General features: G+C 41.6%; 2 protein-coding genes across 5 annotated transcripts; both read left to right on the top strand.

Annotated features, from left to right (window-relative positions):
* Positions 1 to 3,308: 3,308 nt before the first annotated feature.
* LOC140535819 (actin, alpha cardiac muscle-like) lies at positions 3,309 to 6,188 on the top strand. Of its 4 annotated transcripts, XM_072657339.1 has the most exons (7): positions 3,309 to 3,437; positions 3,936 to 4,062; positions 4,174 to 4,260; positions 4,676 to 4,837; positions 4,961 to 5,152; positions 5,320 to 5,501; positions 6,045 to 6,188. In XM_072657339.1, the coding sequence occupies exons 1-7, from the start codon at positions 3,309 to 3,311 to the stop codon at positions 6,186 to 6,188; spliced, it is 1,023 nt and encodes a 340-aa protein (XP_072513440.1). The 4 variants fall into 4 exon arrangements, with proteins under 4 accessions (XP_072513440.1, XP_072513439.1, XP_072513441.1 ...); XM_072657338.1 differs by having other exon boundaries at positions 3,936 to 4,260; XM_072657340.1 differs by lacking the exon at positions 3,936 to 4,062 and having other exon boundaries at positions 4,065 to 4,260.
* A 1,367-nt stretch (positions 6,189 to 7,555) lies between these two features.
* On the top strand, positions 7,556 to 19,313 carry ccsapa (centriole, cilia and spindle-associated protein a). The gene is made up of 4 exons (XM_072657215.1): positions 7,556 to 7,733; positions 9,397 to 9,794; positions 10,388 to 10,692; positions 15,512 to 19,313. The coding sequence occupies exons 2-4, from the start codon at positions 9,419 to 9,421 to the stop codon at positions 15,689 to 15,691; spliced, it is 861 nt and encodes a 286-aa protein (XP_072513316.1). The 5' UTR covers positions 7,556 to 7,733; positions 9,397 to 9,418; the 3' UTR covers positions 15,692 to 19,313.
* Positions 19,314 to 19,930: the final 617 nt, after the last annotated feature.

Below are 19,930 nucleotides of genomic sequence, written 5' to 3' on the forward strand. Positions count from 1 at the left end.
AGAATAATCAGTCGATTACTGATGTAAGTCTTAATGACAGCTCAACACTAACTTCACTCACAGCCAAACACCGCCTTGCTAGGCCTGTCTCAGTGTCTGAGTTCAGCTTAATGATATACTGTTGGGTTACCACCCATTTGGCATGACCCCCAACACCCCCCCGAACTGAGTTACCCACTTTAGGAAGCAGAGCTCTGCTCAGAGGCTGGCGGAAGTTGAGGCCAAATGATCGTAACCTGTTTTATCAACAAGAAAAAAAGGGAATTTTTGACCCAGGCTAGTCAAACATGGGTCATTAATGCTACTGGAGCTTTTGGTGTGCTGGTGTGCTTCTGTGTTTCTATCCTCATATAAAAGAAGGTCTACTCTGCCTGTATTGTTGGGTGCACTGTAGACACTTAAAAGCTCAGTAAATACAAATGAATGTTAGTAGGCCCAGGCTCAGGAGCATCTTAGTGATAAAGTCATCTTAACTGGTGGAGGGAGTGTTATGTGATGCTCTCTCTACCATATAAGTATTGTCTTATCAGATAGATTTAGGCAAGGATGGTCATGGTCTCCTGTAAGCCCCTGGAAACATGGTCTTTTAAAGGCCCCTCAACTACAAATAAGTCAAATAACTAACAGAACTGGTGTAAAATTACATTAACACAATTTGCATTGGTGCACATTAGACTATTATATCCAATATGTTATGTTTTTGCATATTTATGGTTTTGGGGGCTTTTAATTATAGAAAATAATAAAGGGACCTTTATTTTATTTACCTTTATTTTATTTGAGAATTTCCCCACTGCAGGACTAATAAAGGACTATCTTATCTTATCTTATCTCTCTTATCTTGTCATTAAATATTTGAAATTGACCCATCATAGGCTTTGGGCCTTGGGGACCTTAGACTACAAGGCCCACTTATGGTTTAAACGTTTGGTTAAATGCTTATATATAATGCTTTTATATATATATCTAAGTTATGTAAATGCAATGTGGACTCCCATAAGGGTCCTCAACGTTTAAGGGGTCTTGTTTCACGTCAGCATGCAGAAAATCCCTCTACATACCTGCTACTGCAAATGCCACAAGAGTGAGTGAAAGAGACAGTATATGTGTGTGTGTGTGTGTTGGGGGGGCCTCACACTTGGGCTAGTGTCGAGCTCCATACATGGAGGCCCACAAGCTGAAGGCCCAAATAGGGCAGAGGGCCAGAAGGCTGCCGGGGCAGCAGGGTGGGGGGTCTGGAGGGTGGGCGTGGGGTATGTGTATATAAACTCCGGCATGGGCGCTGGGGGTCTGTAGCTGGAAGCAGCAGCAGATCCGAGCTTCTACCTAAGCGGGAACTTACGCAGCAGGTAAGGCACACACACACGTCCAGCAGGAGTGGAGATGTAGAGGACTGCTTTAGTACATGATGAAGGGACGGATACTTTCAACACGTCATTATGAAAAGACAGGACTTGGCCCTTAGCCAAGAAAAGAGTTTGAATGAAATATTTCTGTCTATCATGCTCTGATTTATTTTAATGTTATATAGAGTTCATTACAGGTGGACACTCTCACTGACCACTGACTTTATGTTCATTTAGGTTTATTCTAATGTTATATAAAGTTAATTACAGGTAGACACTCAGTCAACATTGACTTTGTTTATTAAGGTTTATTCTAATGTTATATAGAGTTAATTACAGGTAGACACTCTTACTGACCACTGACTTTATGTTTATTTGGGTTTATTCTAATGTTATATAGAGTTAATTACAGGTAGACACTCTCACTGACCACTGACTTTGTTTATTTGGGTTTATTCTAATGTTATATAGAGTTCATTACAGGTAGACACTCTCACTGACCACTGACTTTATGTTTATTTGGGTTTATTCTGATAAATAGAGTTAATTACAGGTAGACACTCTCACTGACCACTGGCTTTATGTTTATTTGGGTTTATTCTAATGTTATATAGAGTTAATTACAGCTAGACACTCTCACTGACCACTGACTTTATGTTTATTTGGGTTTATTCTAATGTTATATAGAGTTAATTACAGGTAGACACTCTCACTGACCACTGACTTTATGTTTATTTGGGTTTATTCTAATGTTATATAGAGTTAATTACAGGTGGACACTCTCACTGACCACTGACTTTATGTTTATTTGGGTTTATTCTAATGTTATATAGAGTTAATTACAGGTAGACACTCTCACTGACCACTGACTTTATGTTTATTTGGGTTTATTCTGATAAATAGAGTTAATTACAGCTAGACACTCTCACTGACCACTGGCTTTATGTTTATTTGGGTTTATTCTGATAAATAGAGTTAATTACAGGTAGACACTCTCACTGACCACTGGCTTTATGTTTATTTGGGTTTATTCTGATAAATAGAGTTAATTACAGGTAGACACTCTCACTGACCACTGGCTTTATGTTTATTTGGGTTTATTCTAATGTTATATAGAGTTAATTACAGGTAGACACTCTCACTGACCACTGGCTTTATGTTTATTTGGGTTTATTCTAATGTTATATAGAGTTAATTACAGCTAGACACTCTCACTGACCACTGACTTTATGTTTATTTGGGTTTATTCTAATGTTATATAGAGTTAATTACAGGTAGACACTCTCACTGACCACTGACTTTATGTTTATTTGGGTTTATTCTAATGTTATATAGAGTTAATTACAGGTAGACACTCTCACTGACCACTGACTTTATGTTTATTTGGGTTTATTCTAATGTTATATAGAGTTAATTACAGGTAGACACTCTCACTGACCACTGACTTTATGTTTATTTGGGTTTATTCTGATAAATAGAGTTAATTACAGGTAGACACTCTCACTGACCACTGGCTTTATGTTTATTTGGGTTTATTCTGATAAATAGAGTTAATTACAGGTAGACACTCTCACTGACCACTGGCTTTATGTTTATTTGGGTTTATTCTGATAAATAGAGTTAATTACAGGTAGACACTCTCACTGACCACTGGCTTTATGTTTATTTGGGTTTATTCTGATAAATAGAGTTAATTACAGGTAGACACTCTCACTGACCACTGGCTTTATGTTTATTTGGGTTTATTCTGTTAAATAGAGTTAATTACAGGTAGACAATGTTATGTTATAGAACATATATGGCTCGAGATGGACTTATGAAGCTGTAATTCAGCACTGAGTGGTTTGTTATGTACTGTAGTTATGTCTGTTTTGAGAGAAAAGTGTGTGTGTGTGTGTGTGTGTGCGTGCAGATGTGTGTGCCCTTACTTACCATGTCTGTCTATTTGCAGAACCCTTCAAGATGTGTGACGACGAAGAGACCACCGCTCTTGTGTGTGATAACGGCTCTGGCCTGGTGAAGGCTGGGTTTGCTGGAGATGACGCACCCAGGGCTGTGTTCCCATCCATCGTTGGTCGCCCACGCCACCAGGTATGAAGGGGAATTATTATTATCATCATTCTAGATGTTGTTCAACACCATGGCAACCACCTAGCAACACTATATCAACCACCCAGAAATGACCTAGCAACCCTATTGCAACGACCTCGTATATCATAGCTACTTTCAAGCAACCACATAGCTACACACTTGCAACAACTAAGCAACTCCATAGCAACCACCTTGAATAGCAAAACAACCACCTAGCAACACCGAAGTAACTACTTTGGATGCCATGACAAGCAAATAGCAAGTACATAGCAATCACTTAGCAACACAATAGCAGCTAATTGGTGAATTCATAGCAATCACCTAGCAACCACTTAGAAACTACCTATTAACACCATAGCAACCACATGGGATGCCATAGCAAGCATCTAGCAACATCAGTTGTATGTTTTAAAAATATTTACTGTTGACGTCATGCAGACAGAGATGCCTCTGTACAAACGCTGGCCTGTGTGCTTGACCTGTGTTGTTCTTCTCCAGGGTGTCATGGTGGGTATGGGTCAGAAGGACTCCTACGTTGGTGACGAAGCTCAGAGCAAGAGGGGTATCCTGACCCTGAAGTACCCCATCGAGCACGGCATCATCACCAACTGGGACGACATGGAGAAGATCTGGCACCACACCTTTTACAACGAGCTGCGCGTGGCCCCCGAGGAGCACCCCACCCTGCTCACCGAGGCCCCCCTCAACCCTAAGGCCAACAGGGAGAAGATGACCCAGATCATGTTCGAGACCTTCAACGTCCCTGCCATGTACGTGGCCATCCAGGCCGTGCTGTCCCTGTACGCCTCCGGTCGTACCACCGGTAAGAACGAACGGCTGCACACGCGCAATTACGCACGGTCTAAGGGAGCTACTCTGCATGAGAATGTAAAGCTGAGAGGATAAATATCCCAGATGAAGCAGGTACAGAATGTGTGCCTGTGGAATTTAGGGTACGAGCACTTCATTTATTACTATTTAAAGACGTTTTAATGCGTAATTACGCACGGAGTAGCCTCTATTCTGGGTCAATGACCAGCGAGCAGTAACATTATTACACACTGAACCAATATGGAGTTGGATGAATGTATCATAAGAGTGCTTAATGATATAAGGGTCAGAGTATTATTACGAGTGTGTGCGTAATTACGCACGGAATATGGCACGGAAGGCTCACTGTGCGCAGAAAGATGCCCAGGGACTCTCCGTTGAGTAACGTCGACCCCCTTTTCTTTTAGGTATTGTGCTGGACTCCGGTGATGGTGTGACCCACAACGTGCCCATCTACGAGGGTTACGCCCTGCCCCACGCCATCATGCGCCTGGACCTGGCCGGTCGCGATCTGACCGACTACCTGATGAAGATCCTCACCGAGCGTGGCTACTCCTTCGTGACCACCGGTGCGTGCCTCGCGTGGTTTAAGACACCCATTACTTGACAACAATGTGTTCCTCAGACCTTCACTTGTGGACAATTACGCACGAAGGTCACTGAATGTTCATTGAATGTTCTGCCCCTGACAGCCGAGCGCGAGATCGTGCGTGACATCAAGGAGAAGCTGTGCTACGTTGCTCTGGACTTCGAGAACGAGATGGCCACCGCTGCCTCCTCCTCCTCCCTGGAGAAGAGCTACGAGCTTCCCGATGGTCAGGTCATCACCATTGGCAACGAGCGTTTCCGCTGCCCTGAGACCCTCTTCCAGCCTTCCTTCATCGGTGTGTAAAAAAACCCCCAACGTTCCCTTATCAGTCTAAAGACAGTGGTCTCTATGTAGTCCCTAGTCCCTAGTCCCTTTGTAGGTAGCCTTCAAATGATCCCTGTAGTTCAGTCCAGCTTCTCTTCAGAGACGTCTCTCTAAGTTCTGTCCTCTCCTTGATCTCAGGCATGGAGTCCGCCGGCATCCACGAGACCGCCTACAACAGCATCATGAAGTGCGACATTGACATCAGGAAGGACCTGTACGCCAACAACGTCCTGTCCGGTGGCACCACCATGTACCCTGGTATCGCTGACCGCATGCAGAAGGAGATCACCGCTCTGGCCCCCAGCACCATGAAGATCAAGGTATGAGCTCACATAGTCTAGCGCATGTCAGCTAAAGAGCTGAAAAACGATCTGTCCAAATGTTTGTGGACAGCCCTTCTAATGAATGCATTCAGCTACTTTAAGTTGCACCCTATTGGCACCATGCTGCCTAATGCCAGGCGTGGGCTAGTAGAGGGGCATGAATAAAGCCCCCCAGCATTGAGAAGCTGTGGAGCAGTGGAAGACTAACTATGTTCCCCAGAATGATGGTGGTGGAGCTCCATCCAGTACCTTTAGGATGAGATGAGGAATTGGGGATGATGAGGTGGGGTGGTGATCATCATCCAACATCCTGACCTCACTAATGCCCTTGTTGCTGAAAGCAATCAAATCCTCACAGCAATGCTCCTCCAAAATCTAGAGACAGTAGAGACAGTAGAGACAGTTACTCCAGCAAAAGCAGGATCACCTTTTTTATGTTCTGGATTTCAGAAGAAACAATGAATGAGCAGGTGTCCCAATACTTTTGACCATGTGGTGTATATAAATATACTTAACACTGAAGCATTTTCTCCTCTCCAGATCATCGCTCCTCCCGAGCGTAAGTACTCCGTCTGGATCGGCGGCTCCATCCTGGCTTCCCTGTCCACCTTCCAGCAGATGTGGATCAGCAAGCAGGAGTACGACGAGGCCGGCCCCAGCATCGTCCACCGCAAGTGCTTCTAAGCTGCCTCTGCCTCTCTCCACCTCTCCCTCTTACGCTCTCGTACTGCTGTGTTTTGGGACAGCTGTCTTCTTGAAGCCTGTCATTTTGGTAACGACGCTCCTCAGCCACGAGGGCGGAGGAACAAGGATCTTATGAAGAACCACGCTACGATGTGCTACACCAGTGCTACACCACACCAAACAAATGGACTCTGGAACCAATGGTCATATAGGAACAATACCACTCTGCCCTGGTTTGAACAGAGACTTGAACAGTGGAGAAATCTACTGTGATGGGCCTGAAAAAAGGCTCCTGTTGTCTGATGAAGAAACTGTACTTCATACCCATTCACTCGAGCCCTTTCCTACCTCTCTCAGCCCACCCCTGTTCTTGGCCCACTGATTAAAGGACGAATAAAAATGGAAGGTCTGTTTTTAAACATGGTTGTCTATGTGAACTGATGTCATTCCATTCGTTCGAGAGCTAAAAGGGTTCTACGCAGTGCTGAAAAAGGGTTCTATGACTCGGGATTCGTCTTTCACAGGTAGAGGATGGGTTGGGGGGCGAGGGTGGTGTTGCGGTGTGTTTAGGATCATTATTCTGGTGCTACAGAAGCTTTTTATTTATTTATTTATTTTACAGGTGATGTCATGGTGGAAGAAATTAGTACAGTTAAACCTACAGGGTGGGGGTTTCTAATAAAGTGGCCAGTTAGTGTAACTAACTGTATACAAGCAAGGTGGAGCTACAAGGTAGGGGTGGGGGTGGGCTCTAATAAAGTGGCCAGTGAGTGTAGCTAACTAACTGTACACCAGCAAGGTGGAGCTACAAACAAGGGGTTTCCAATAAAGTGGCCAGTGAGTGTAGCTAACTAACTGTCCACCAGCAAGGTGTAGATGGGAGTTTCCAAAAAAACTGGCCATACACTACAAAGGTGGAGCTACCAGAGAGGGGTTTCCAATAAAGTGGCCAGTCAGTGTAGCTAACTAACTGTACACCAGCAAGGTGGAGCTACAAACAAAGGGTTTCCAATAAAGTGGCCAGTCAGTGTAGCTAAATAACTGTACACCAGCAAGGTGGAGCTGGGAGTTTCCAATAAAATGACCATACACTACAAAGGTGGAGCTACCAGAGAGGGGTTTCCAATAAAGTGGCCAGTGAGTGTAGCTTACTAACTGTACACCAGCAAGGTGGAGCTACAAACAAGGGGTTTCCAATAAAGTGGCCAGTGAGTGTAGCTTACTAACTGTACACCAACAAGGCGGAGCTACAAACAAGGGGTTTCTAATAAAGTGTCCACCACCAGCATCATTGTAAACCAATCAGGTGCTAGTCCGCCACTCGCGCGTGCGCACACGCCCCTACACTTGTTTTCCTACCAAATCCTGCACTACAGAAGCAACAGCTCGGAGGGAAATACGCTCCTGTATGTGTGTGTGTTTTGTGGGGATGGTTGGAGCTTGAGGAGGTGGAGGAAATGCAGGAGGTGCAGAAGATGCAGGAGATACAGGAGATGCACTGTTGTCCATTTAGCTGTGGTCTGGAAGTCTGAGGACGCTGGGACGGTAAGGTTTGGGGTTTAAAGATAGTAAACGAGAGGGGAAGGGGGGTGTAAGAGGGGAAGGGAAAGCGTAAATAAGCTGGGTTGAGGATGCCCCAGCCCGTTATGTGCATTGCAAAGGTAGCTGTGATGAAGATTGCCTCGTATTTGTAGGGTCTTGTTGGAATTGTCCGTTCCACCTTAAATGGTGCAGCAGTTACATTCTGGCGCCTCAGGCGCCAGAATGTAACTGCTGCACCATTTAAGGTGGAACGGACAATTCCAACTAAAAGCTATGTTTTGAGGCTGTGCATGTAAAAATAGTCACCATGCATGACTAAACAGCCCTTATAAGCATTATTAAAGATATATATCCATATAAAAGGGCTGCACTGCAAAGCCTATGAATGGTCACTGTGGAAACATCATCAGTTTATGCATTATGTAAGGCCTATAAATAAATAATGTGGGTCGACAGTGCCTGGGCTACTCTAGAGCAGAGTGGGATAAGAAGATAACGTTCCTCAGCTCATGTCAAGGCAGCCAGGCTCATCACACAGTAGTGAAATGGCTGTAATGGGGCAGCCTAGCAGAGGCCTTGGGATTATTGCATAGCTCCGTCTGTACTGCATGTCAGCCTACATCACTTAAAGGGAAATGTCACCTACTTTTCAAAATTGCTGCATAGTTCAGGGGTTAAGGTGTGAACCGCCTTTCGGAGTATCTTTGGTGTGAAATGGTTTAATTTTGGAGAAACGTGGAGAAACGTACTGAAACGTATTTCTATACAGTGGTGGTGAATGGAACCAGACACAAATATAGCCATTTTTGAAGCAACCACCACCGTGTGTTTTCTGGGTTGTGGATGTATTATTGATGATGGTAAAATAGTGGTGAATCTGAATAAATAAAGAGTTATTTAGGGACTATTTTGTGTCACAACGTGCTACGTGTATCCCTCCACCAGGAATGTATTTCAGGGCTGTATTTTAGGGTTTCCAATAAAGTGGCCAGTGAGTGTAACAAACTAAGTGTGCACCAGCAAGGTGGCACGACATAGCAGGGTTTTCCAATAAAGTGGCCAGTGGGGTGGGGCTACAAGAGAGGAGTTTCCAATAAAGTGGCCAGTGAGTGTCACTAACTAACTGTACACGAGCAAGGTAGAGCTACAAACAAGGGGTTTCCAATAAAGTGGCCAGTGAGTGTAGCTAATTAACTGTACACCAGCAAGGTGGCATGACAAGGGAGGGGTTTCCTATAAAGTGGCCAGTGAGTGTAGCTAACTAACTGTCCACCAGCAAGGTGGAGCTACAAGAGAGGGGTTTCCAATAAAGTGGCCAGTGAGTGTAGCTAACTAACAGTACACCAGCAAGGTGTAGATGGGAGTTTCCAATAAACTGGCCATACACTACAAAGGTAGAGCTACTAGAGATGGGTTTCCAGTAAAGTGGCCAGTGAGTGTAGCTAACTAACCGTACACCAGCTACAAACAAGTTCCCTAAATAATGATATAAATTATAAGTATATAAATTATGAATAAATATATATATAATAATCAATAATCGCTGTCAGCTCAGATGACTGCAGTCAGACTCAGTAAGTGAGCTGTGTTCTCTGGTTTAGTGCATTAAAGCAAAGTGAACCGGTTCTCTGTGTAGTAACCACTGCCTTGACCTTTCGCCTGCCAGGTCACCAGCAAAAGCAGATCAAATGACGAGCAATAACAGTGCGGCGACGAAGAAGATCCGGACGGAGTACATGAAAAAGTTCCGGGATCCAAAGTGGGAGACCTTCTCGAAATGCTACGAGGACTCGGTGAAGTACAGGCTGACCCGCAGGTTGCAGGAGCAGACGCATAGGCCCTTGTTCGGAGACGGCTGGGACAGTGGCTCTGACTCCAGCGGCCGATCCAGCCCCAAACTTCGAGGGCAGGTGGAATCCTCCGATTCAAAACCGCACACGTCCTCCTCCTCCGAGCCAAAGCACGAGAACCCGACGGTGCAGGAATCTCTGGTGCCGCAGGTGAACGGAGAGGTGCACGCGGACTCGGCCGCTGCTTCTGCACCGGAGAGTTCCCAGCCTGTAGGTAGGGCTTTGAAAAATGACCGCTCGGACTGAAACGACAATATTAAGAAAACGTCTGCCTCCAGAAAAAGCCTTAGAATAACCTCCTGTTATGTCCAAATGTTTGTGGACAGCCTGTCTAATAAATTTTAGTACTTTAAGTTACACCCATTGCTAACACAGATGTGCAAATGCATTTAAAGTATTGCCAGTTGAATAAAATTCTCTGAACATGACCCTATTGACCCCATACCCAATTCCAGGTGTGGGCTAGATGGGTATAAAGCGATAAAGAGGGGTATTAAAAATGTTTTTAAAATGTGACCTTACTAATGCTATTTTCACTGAATGCAATCAAAACCTCACAGCTATGTTCCTCCAACATCTAGTAGAAAATCAGTAGAGACAGAAACTCAACAAAACTCCCAACAAAAGCTGGATGAGCTCTTTGTTTTTATCCTCAATACCCTTGATTTGAATGAGCAGGTGTCCCAATACTTTTGTCCCTATGGTGTAAATCTGCAGCAGCACTGGTTTTATATTCTGGAGAGCATTAATGGCCAACTTTATGAACACCGTTGTTCATCCTGTTTATCTTTTTTGTCAAAACCATAGAGAACGGTTACCACCCCGTTACAGAGAACGGGCTGGTGGAGCTTGTGACCAGGCGGAGTCAGAGGCACCGGGCTCCTCGCTCCGAGCCCAGCTACCCTCGCCGCGAGCTGGACACTGATGAGTCCACAGACTCTGTGCTGAGAAAACCGACCAGAGCCAAAAGCCAGCCGCCGGCCAGCGCCAAGGAGCGGGCGTCCAACCGGGACAACAGACGCTCCCTCATCCGCTATGACTGGGCTGAGAGGAGCATGGAGACCAGGGAGCGCAGGAGGCCCAACATGAGAGCCTCAGTGTCCGCTGGAGAGGTGAGCACACAGAATTAACAGCTTTATATTGGATGCCATCCAGCTACACCCTTTCAGAAGATTCTACAGGGGTTTCAGTGAAGGCTAAAGAATGGTGTGGGTGCTTAAATCGTTCTGTGCCTGGGATTTTATATAGAACCCTTGTCGAAGTGGTTCCGTCAGTATTTTTAGTACCATATAGAACATTGCATACATTGAATTAGCTTTTTTAACATTATTGTGATAGTAAAGCTCAGGCCTCAAGGGGGCGATAGAGTACAGTTCAGAATGTCTGTGATCCAAACTAGCTTATATTCAAATAATAAATAGGGATGCACCGATACCACTTTTTCTTTTCCTTTCCGATCCCAGATTTACAAGTATCTACCGATACTGATACCGATACCAGCTCTGACTTAAATACTGGATTAAAAAATCCTGATAAATCCTGATATTTACAGTGTTTCACTTTTTATAGGTTGTACTTTTTTATATTCTATCCCACTATTGACTCCATACCCAATTCCAGGCGTGGGCTAGATGGGTATAAAGCGATATAGAGGGGTATAAAAAGTTGGTGACCTTACTAATGCTATTTTTACTGAATGCAATCAAATCCTCACAGCTATGCTCGTCCAACATCTAATACAAAATCAGTAGAGACAGTAACTCCAACAAAACCTCCAACAAAAGCTGGATGAGCTCTTTGTTTTTATCCTCAATACCCTTGATTTCACACTCAGGTTCACGTCTCTGCATAAAAAGCTACTAAACTTCTGTGGTTCCTTTAAACAAGCTGCTGAAACTATTGGTTTTAGAAAAAGAAAATACAAAAAAAAAACACCACACAGAAACAAAAGGTTAATTATAAATTAAATCATAATTAGTTCATTAAAAATAAAAATCAATCATAATTAATATAATTAAAATTAATTATAAGCTACGACTGGCTTTTACTGGTTGTTTTAATGTTTGGTTTCATAAAGTGTACAAACAAAAATATTTGATTGGTGGTTGGTGTGGCGCAACAGATAACACCACTACCTGCCACTGAGCTACCACACCATGTGGGAGACTGGGGTTTGATTCCTGGTCTGGGTGACTATGCTGCGCTACACCAATAAGAGTCCTTGGGCAAGACTCCTAACACTACACTGACCCACCTCTGTAATACGAGTTACCTTGTAAGTCGCTCTGGATAAGAGCGTCAGCTAAATGCCGTAAATGTAAATGTAAATGTATTTGTATGTAAAAAAAAATAAAAAAATAAAAATATAAGTGATATCAGTGATTTCATGATATCAGTATGGGCTCTGCATTGCCGATACCGACACTGTGTGTAAGTTCCAGTATCGGCGCCACAACAAACATTTTTCCGCATTTAAGACAGAATCCTTGAATCTCCAAAACAGCAGCTTCACAGGAGAAGAAATTAAAAATAACTCCATCACTCTTAAAGGAATCAACGTAAAAATCTTTTTATTCCAAATACAGTCATTTGGGAACATTTCTATGCAGAGCTGCATAATGTTGTCCTGTCCTGTTGTTAAAATGCTACGCTACCAAAGCTAAAACTGCTGTAGATAATCGAAACTAAGGAGGTTGGACACTGATTTGTGGGCGGAGCTTGTAAATATACATTCAGGGATGTTGCTTAATATCTATGTGATACGCTAGCAACCACCAGGAATACCGTAGCCACTGCATAGCAGCAACCTAGCAACCACTTGGGAGACCACAGCCCTAAATCTCACCCTGGCGAAACTGCCTGGAAGTGGGAATGCACTTTTCTAGTATAATAATGTTAAAATAATTAAATATTAAAATATGAATGGTGTTATTGTTTTTGCAGTAAATGTAGAGTTAGCTGATTAGGACATTAGAAAAGAACATTTTCTTATTCATGATTTGTGATTGTGTTTAGAGCTCAGATTGTCCATTTATCATGCCGTTTTGACAATGGGTGTATTTACATTATATGGAAAAATGAAAAATGCAAAAATGACAAGGTTTAGTTTTACTGTTTTACATGCTGGACAAAAAAAGGCCCAAAAGAAGCGGCTGAATAATGGACTGGGTTTTCTTTCTCTTGCCTCACTGTTGCATTCCTCCATATCAACCGTTGCTAGGCTGAATAAGCTTTACAGAACGTTGACAAAGTCCTTTTAAACTTAGACGTTTAGACACACACACACACACACTCACACACACACACACACACACAGAGTTACGTTTTAAACTGGCCACAACTGTCTGGATTTTGTTAGTTTCATTCTGCCTGCCTATCCATGGCAGTCGTCTGCTCTGCATGTTGTCGCCGAGCCTTTTGCAGCAACACCGTTGTCTTAAAGCTTTTACAGCATCTTTATTCTCTTTCTGTGCTCGTCTAGTAGCCGTTCTCTCTGCAGGATGGATATGAACTGGTTTATTGTTGTTTTACTGGTTTAACTTTACTGACTGTATAAAAGATGTGGCTTTTGCGTTTGTTGGATGCGCTGTATTTTTTCCCGCAAGTTAGTGTGAGCTTATTCAGAGTGCAGTTTAGATCGGTTAGTAGTTATTATTGGGTTTTTTTCTCCAGTCAGAAAAAATTATAATATGTAAGTGATATCTGACATTAATTTGTAGTTGATAACCTTCAGTATATATTAAGAAAATGCAGCAAAGTCAGTGAGGATCAGCTTATTAATAGAGGAAAGGAGATTAAACGGCAGAAATAGCCTCATTCACTCACTGATAGTTCACTAATAGGCACTAATAGAACTCCTAGGCTGCTTCAGAGTCATAGCATATGTAGACATAATGATGTTCTGGACTTTGACCTGAGGACATGTTTAAATAACCTTGTTATTAATTGTTTAATTATCATTGCATGTTTGCTACCATGCTAATTCGTTGTGCACTCGTTTGGGTTGTAATCATAATTTTAATAATAGTAATAAATTGTTGTGTTGTTGGTCTAGATTTGTTTATTTATTTGTGGAAATTAACAGTTGAATATTAGCTACAGTCTAGTTTTATAATAATACAGTTGTTCAAAGGGACAGTTTAACAAAGATACTCCTCAGAAAAGGGGAAGCAATATAATCAATAATAATTCAATAAATTCAATATCAGAAAAGACTATAAAAGATGACTTTGGCAGGTTATCAGTAATCCATGGAGGCAAAAAAATGGACAATAAAGACATGTCCAGTACTGTGTTGACTCCTAGACTACTCAAAAGTAAGGACACTGTTTTGTGGACGAAGCTTGGATAGATCAATTCAAGGGTGTTGCTAAATATCCATGTGACACTCTAGCAACCACAAGGAATACCACAGCAACTGCCTAGCAATAATGGAGCAACCACCTAGCAAAAAAAGACCCTAAAACTAGTATATTAATATTAAATATTAAAATAGTCAGATATGAATAGGGTTATTGTTCTTGGATTAATGTAGAGAGTTGGTCGATTTGGACATTTTCATATTTACGGTTAGTTTTTCAGAGTTTGGAGAGTCTTGGATTGTTAAAATAATAATAATAATAATAATAATAATAATAATAAATAAATAATCAAACCTGTGGTGCTGTCATTGGTTACAGCTTGTCGGGACTAAGTTCTGTCTCTATTAGACTGCTGTTCAGGACCTTTCATCCAGATGTTCAGGCCAATTCTAACAACAAATGAAATCTAGTGCAGGACCGGTTACCGTGATCTCATTTGCATTATCCTAACCTGCCCCCGTTAGCGTTGCTGGCAGCACACTGCTGAATAATTCAGCCCGAGCAAAAGGGACGGCGGAGTGTCAGAGGGCGATCCATTCCCCTAATTAGTACCAAGAAACTGAAATGCTTGAATGGCTGCAATTTGAAGAGGCTTCACTTGTGGTTGAACCGAGGAACGTATTTCATCGCTCTGACTGCTGTACGGACGCCTCTACTCTGTCCTCCTGTGGCGTCGTTGAGCTCCAGCTACAATTATGTGCAGTTCAGAGTTAACTATGAACGGCATAAAGTCCCAACAGCAGTGGGAAAGACTAGTGGAGAGCCGGCCAAGACATGAGAGCTGTGATTGGCCGTCGAGGTTATTATTTTTTATTATTTAGATATTAGTACTGTGATTAAATCTAAATAATAACTTCATATATAATCATATATTTGCATTATTTGAGCTGTTGTTTTTGAGCAGTTGTCATTTCTGCAAGTAGATACTACTACTACTAATTTATTATATATGTTTATATATAATATATATATATCATTTGTTGTTATTATATATTAAATAACATTTTTATTTACAATTTAAGGGAAATACTGTCCATGATTTATGAAATACAGCGCAAATATTAATTTCCTTATACACACTTCCTAGAAATAGTAAAACCAGAGAAACTGATCGTGTAGGGTGGTGTCTTCATTTTTCCGAAGCTGTATTTGTTGAGATCTGATGCCCTGTGTATATCTCTACAGCTTAGATGGATTTGTGAATATGCTAAAGGTGAACAGCTTCTCAAAACTAGGGGAAAACAGTGTCTCAGGCGTCAGGCAGGGCCTGTTGGGCCCTTGAGCAAGGCTGCCTTGTAGGACACTGAGACACTGTTTTTCCCTCTCTCTGTCTTGTCTTGTCGATATTATGGTCCTCAGGATGATTTTAGTTAAACCTGTTGTTGGTTTTACACTTCACATTAAAGCTATATGCTTTGAAGGAGCAGATTGTAGGACATAATAATCATATTTATGGACGTCATGCCTGTCAAAAACTTCATATATCGATAAGTACAGTTTATTACATCTACAAGCACTAATAGTCTCTCCTCACGTACCTCTTGTCGGCCCGATTTCCACCCCTTTGTAGATCCACCGGGCCGACGTAGGCGTCCAGACCCGACGGGAGTCGGAAAAGCGTGCGAAAACCTCTGACCGCCGGAGAGCGAGGTCGGCCGACCTGGAGAAGTCGCGGCGCTCAGAGCTGACAGTGGTGGACGACCGCTGGATGACGGAGTACATGCGCTGCTTCTCGGCCAGGCTGAGGTAGAAGCAGAGAGAGGACCAAACGCCTGATCCAGGATCAGCTTCGGGACGTTGGAGCTTAAAGGAACGGTTCACCAATTTTTTCAAATTTTCATAAAAAGTTACAGCAAGTATATTTTTAGGTTTAGGTCGTTCCTGGGGTTCGGCCTTTTTGTACAAGCCTGAAGCAGCAAATTCTAATTCTTTCAAACCCTGAATATGATAGATTTGGCTTTAAAGGACTGAAGAAAAACTTAAATGTCTATGCCATAGTTACTGCTGTTGAGTAGGTAAAGTAAGTAAAGTAAAGCGACCCAAGATTTTGAGCCGAATTTGGCCTTTAATAGACTTCCATTATATTAACAGTCTGAAACCCAGGGCGTAACGCATTGTCAATTTTGGAAAAAATGGTGAACTTTCCCTGTTATAGGGGCAGGTACGAGATTACGGGTTGCATCGGGCACAGATCCCAAAACCAGCATCAGAGGACATTTTTTACGAAGTCAGGGCAGTCATTGTAGGCTATAGAAACCGTGCATCCCTGCCGATCTTCATCCGCATTCCATTTAAATACAATGCTAACGAAAGAGAAGGAAGCGAAAGGCTGAGAGAACACGTTCTAGACTCTTTCTACCATTTTGTAACTTCGTTATGCAGCTGTTTACACCTTTTATTTCTTTTAGTCCTCTTACAGAGTCATTACAGCACAGGCTCTTAAAGAAATACTGCACACAGGGATGCTAGAGTGGCTAAAAGTGAATGAAAACAAATGGACTTTGGTTAGCATGATGCTAATAGACAGCCACATTAGCGTGTTCTGGGTGGAGTATGGCTTTAGTGTACTCCAAAATGGGGTAAAATGAAAGGCGACACATTTCTGACACTTTAAAGATTCAATGATTTATTATTACGATTCAGTGATTCAGTCGTTTGTTTTGATGGTTTCTGTTTGATGGTTTGCTGTGCTGTACGTTTGGTGGCATTATCTGAACTTTATATTCCACTTTTCGACACTAAATGTAGAAAGAACTGAACTTAGCCTTTAATATTTGCGCGGACCAAACCTCGTTCAGCTGATTCGGCTGCTGAACTTCACATTCTTCTTGGGTTCACCGAAATCTGGCGCCGTTTCAGACACAGTTTACCTTCTCGAATGTAATCTAGATCTTTTGAATGATTCAGAACAGCCTGAGACCAATTCAACCCATGAGCTGATTAGATTTTTTTATTTTTTTTATTTACAGTCATGCAAAAGTTTTGGCACCCTTGGTTTAAATGACCTGTATTATTGATGCTTTAAGTACAAATATGTGAGCAAATCCTCTAGAGTGCAGGATTTCCTTATTTCTGCACATTGTAATACACTCATACTGTTTATTTACTGAAATTAGCATATTGGAAATGCATAAAACATTAAATATATGATATATTTTATGTTACTTTAGTGTCCCCCAATATATTAAATTAATATAAAGAATAATAGAAATAGAAATACGTATAATATACATACACAATAGAAAGAATGTCTAATGTGTAGGAAAAAATCCCCACACCTGGGGTGCCAAAACTTTGCATCCAACTGTAGATATTAAAGCAACACTATGAAAAATTTCAGAAGGGAAGTGTAATTGGCGCTTTGAGCTGCCACTATAGGACACACTTTTCTGGATAAGCTGAGAGATACAGAACATGTGGAGCACAAACGTTGCAGTTAGCGAGCCAACGTTTTTATAGGCAAGTCTGTTTGTTCGGCCATCTTCACAACACCACTGAGCAGTTATTTCCAGTCATACAAGACCAGGCTTCTGTCTCTTTGCGAATGGGGAGAAACCAAAATACTGGAATGCCTCTATCCAGAGCCACTAACAAAAGTACTTTGTTAAAACTAGCACTTCTGCGCTTGCACAGATCTCCACAAGCAAGCTGATTGGCTCATTTTGTTGAAAGGCGGGACTTTATCTGTAAACAGAGCGTTACGAGAGCTCCCATTCATATTTCAGCCAGTGGCTGCTCTTCTAGACTAGCAACAACTGCGATGCAAAATGTTTTCCCTGTTGCAGTCAGTGGAGCATCCACATGATTCTGAAGCTGCTGTTTAAGGTAAAATGTTACGTAGTGTTGCTTTAAAGAGCACCAGCGGTTTTTACTGTGGTGCAGTGCTGTTTATGCAGTGTAGGATGGAATAGGTACGACACATAAAATGTGACTATTTTAGTGAATTAAACGTTGTTCTGGTATTAACTGGCACTTACCTGATCACATTGCACCTGTTAATAATCTTGCATTCGGTGCACTTTCTTCTTCCACAGATCAGTCAGAGATCACTTGAGTGTTATTTTATGTGTAACGGAAATACAGAAATGAAGTCTATGGCAGAAGTCGATCAGCTGATTGTTTAGTTCGCTGTTTTTGAATGTGACCACTTCACACCAGCATTCATAGAGCACTACATTAAAGGGGAAATTCAGCAACTTTTCTCAATTTTCAATGAATTTATTTGTTATAATTTGAACAAAGTCGTTCTGAGTGGTTTGGTGTAAAACGCTGCTTTCTAGAGAAACATGCTGAGTCTCCAAGAAAGTATTTTGTAGATGTAATTGTTATGAGTACGATGATAACTGAGGATTTTGCAATAACTTTGATGTTTTGGACCTAAGACATATCACATATCACCCCATTATAGGCGGAGGGGTACATGCAGGGCGCTGTGTGGCAAAACAGTTCCAAATTGTTGTCACAAAATCACCAAGATTTGTCACAATTTTACCAACATCAAGATAAATTAAGGGTAAGTTGATACATGCATACAATTCTTGACAACTGAGACATTATTTGTTATATATATTTTTTCCAACCCACTTTGGAAGGCCAGTCACCCAGACCCTGTTCATGTAACTCCCCCTATCACTTGCAATGCCCCCAACACTAGGAGCATAAAGACCAGCACACGTTTGGATAGTACATACGATTGCTGTATTTGTGTTGTAGTCATGGCAACGCCTGGTTTCATTCACCACCACTGTATATCTGACTTGGTAAATTTCTCCATAATGAACCGTTTCACTTTAAACCTACTCTGAATTCCTCTGTTTAATCAACCGCTGAGTGAAATTGAGAAAATTGTGTGGAATTCCCCTTTAATTGATCACCTTGTCTTTTTGAATAGATATATTTTATCACTGAGCCTCAGGAGGGGCGGAGCTTTCGATGGACCAAAAAAAAACAAATCTCTACAACAGATTCACTCAGATTCACTCAGATTCACTCAGATTCATTCATTTCCAGCAGAATTTCTCTTTTCTCTTCTACTTGGTTGGATTTTGTTTGGAGTTTGTTTAATAAATGATGGATTCTGAGCTTAATTTGCTTGCGCTCAAGAGTAAAATAAAATAAAATAAAATACTGTATGTGCTTGTTTGCAGAAGACACGACTATATTCAGAATGTTAGTATTTATATTACTAATGAAATCTATTCTCATGATTGACTTGCTGTTTATTTTGCAGAAGTGTTTACATTTTTATCCACTGTATTTGTATCTGAGGATAATGACGACAAGCGAAATGAAACCTGCACAATTAGATATATTTTCATCTGTGAATAAAACCACTTTGGAGCATTGCTGTGAATAAAACCATGTTTGAGTAACTTCACGCTCATCTGCTTTTGTAAAAGTGTTAAATAATGAATATTATTGTAATACAAGGGTTTTACTGCAAGTTTCTCCTGCTTTTGTTGAGTAACTGTCTCTACGGTCCAGAGAAGAAGACTTCCTACTAGAGAGACTTCCTACAAGACAGATTAGCATGTCTAGATATGCATTTTGAGTGATGCTAATTTAGATTAGCATGTCTAGATATATGTAGACATGTATTTTGAGCGGCGCTACGCTAAAATGTAGCTATCATATTAGTGATGCTAATCTAGCTACATATGATCAACATATCTATATATACATTTTGAGCTACGCTAATTTAGCTACATATAATAGTTTAGCATATCTAGATATGCTTTTTGAGTGATGCTAATTTAGCTACATGTGGTAGATTAGCATATCTAGATACATCTAGACATGCATTTTGAGCGACGCTCAACTCTAAAATGTAGCTATCATATTAGTGATGCTAATCTAGCTACATACGATAGATTAGCATATCTAGCTATATGCAGATATATATTTTGGCTTATGCTAATCTAGCTACATACGATAGATTAGCATATTTAGCTATATGTAGATACATATTTTGGCTGATGCTAATCTAGCT

The sequence above is a fragment of the Salminus brasiliensis genome, chromosome 15 (assembly GCF_030463535.1).
Source record: "Salminus brasiliensis chromosome 15, fSalBra1.hap2, whole genome shotgun sequence".
Lineage (NCBI taxonomy): Eukaryota > Metazoa > Chordata > Actinopteri > Characiformes > Bryconidae > Salminus > Salminus brasiliensis.

What these genes read in the sequence shown, in the direction of transcription:
- LOC140535819 (XM_072657338.1), top strand. Translation starts at nt 3,309, where the DNA reads ATGTGTGACGACGAAGAGACCACCGCTCTTGTGTGTGATAACGGCTCT. An exon ending in CGCCTCCGGTCGTACCACCG is followed by an intron (nt 4,261 to 4,675) that starts GTAAGAACGAAC and finishes CTTTTCTTTTAG; the next exon opens with GTATTGTGCTGGACTCCGGT. An exon ending in CCAGCACCATGAAGATCAAG is followed by an intron (nt 5,502 to 6,044) that starts GTATGAGCTCAC and finishes TCTCCTCTCCAG; the next exon opens with ATCATCGCTCCTCCCGAGCG.
- ccsapa (XM_072657215.1), top strand. Translation starts at nt 9,419, where the DNA reads ATGACGAGCAATAACAGTGCGGCGACGAAGAAGATCCGGACGGAGTAC. An exon ending in GGAGAGTTCCCAGCCTGTAG is followed by an intron (nt 9,795 to 10,387) that starts GTAGGGCTTTGA and finishes TCAAAACCATAG; the next exon opens with AGAACGGTTACCACCCCGTT. An exon ending in CCTCAGTGTCCGCTGGAGAG is followed by an intron (nt 10,693 to 15,511) that starts GTGAGCACACAG and finishes ACCCCTTTGTAG; the next exon opens with ATCCACCGGGCCGACGTAGG.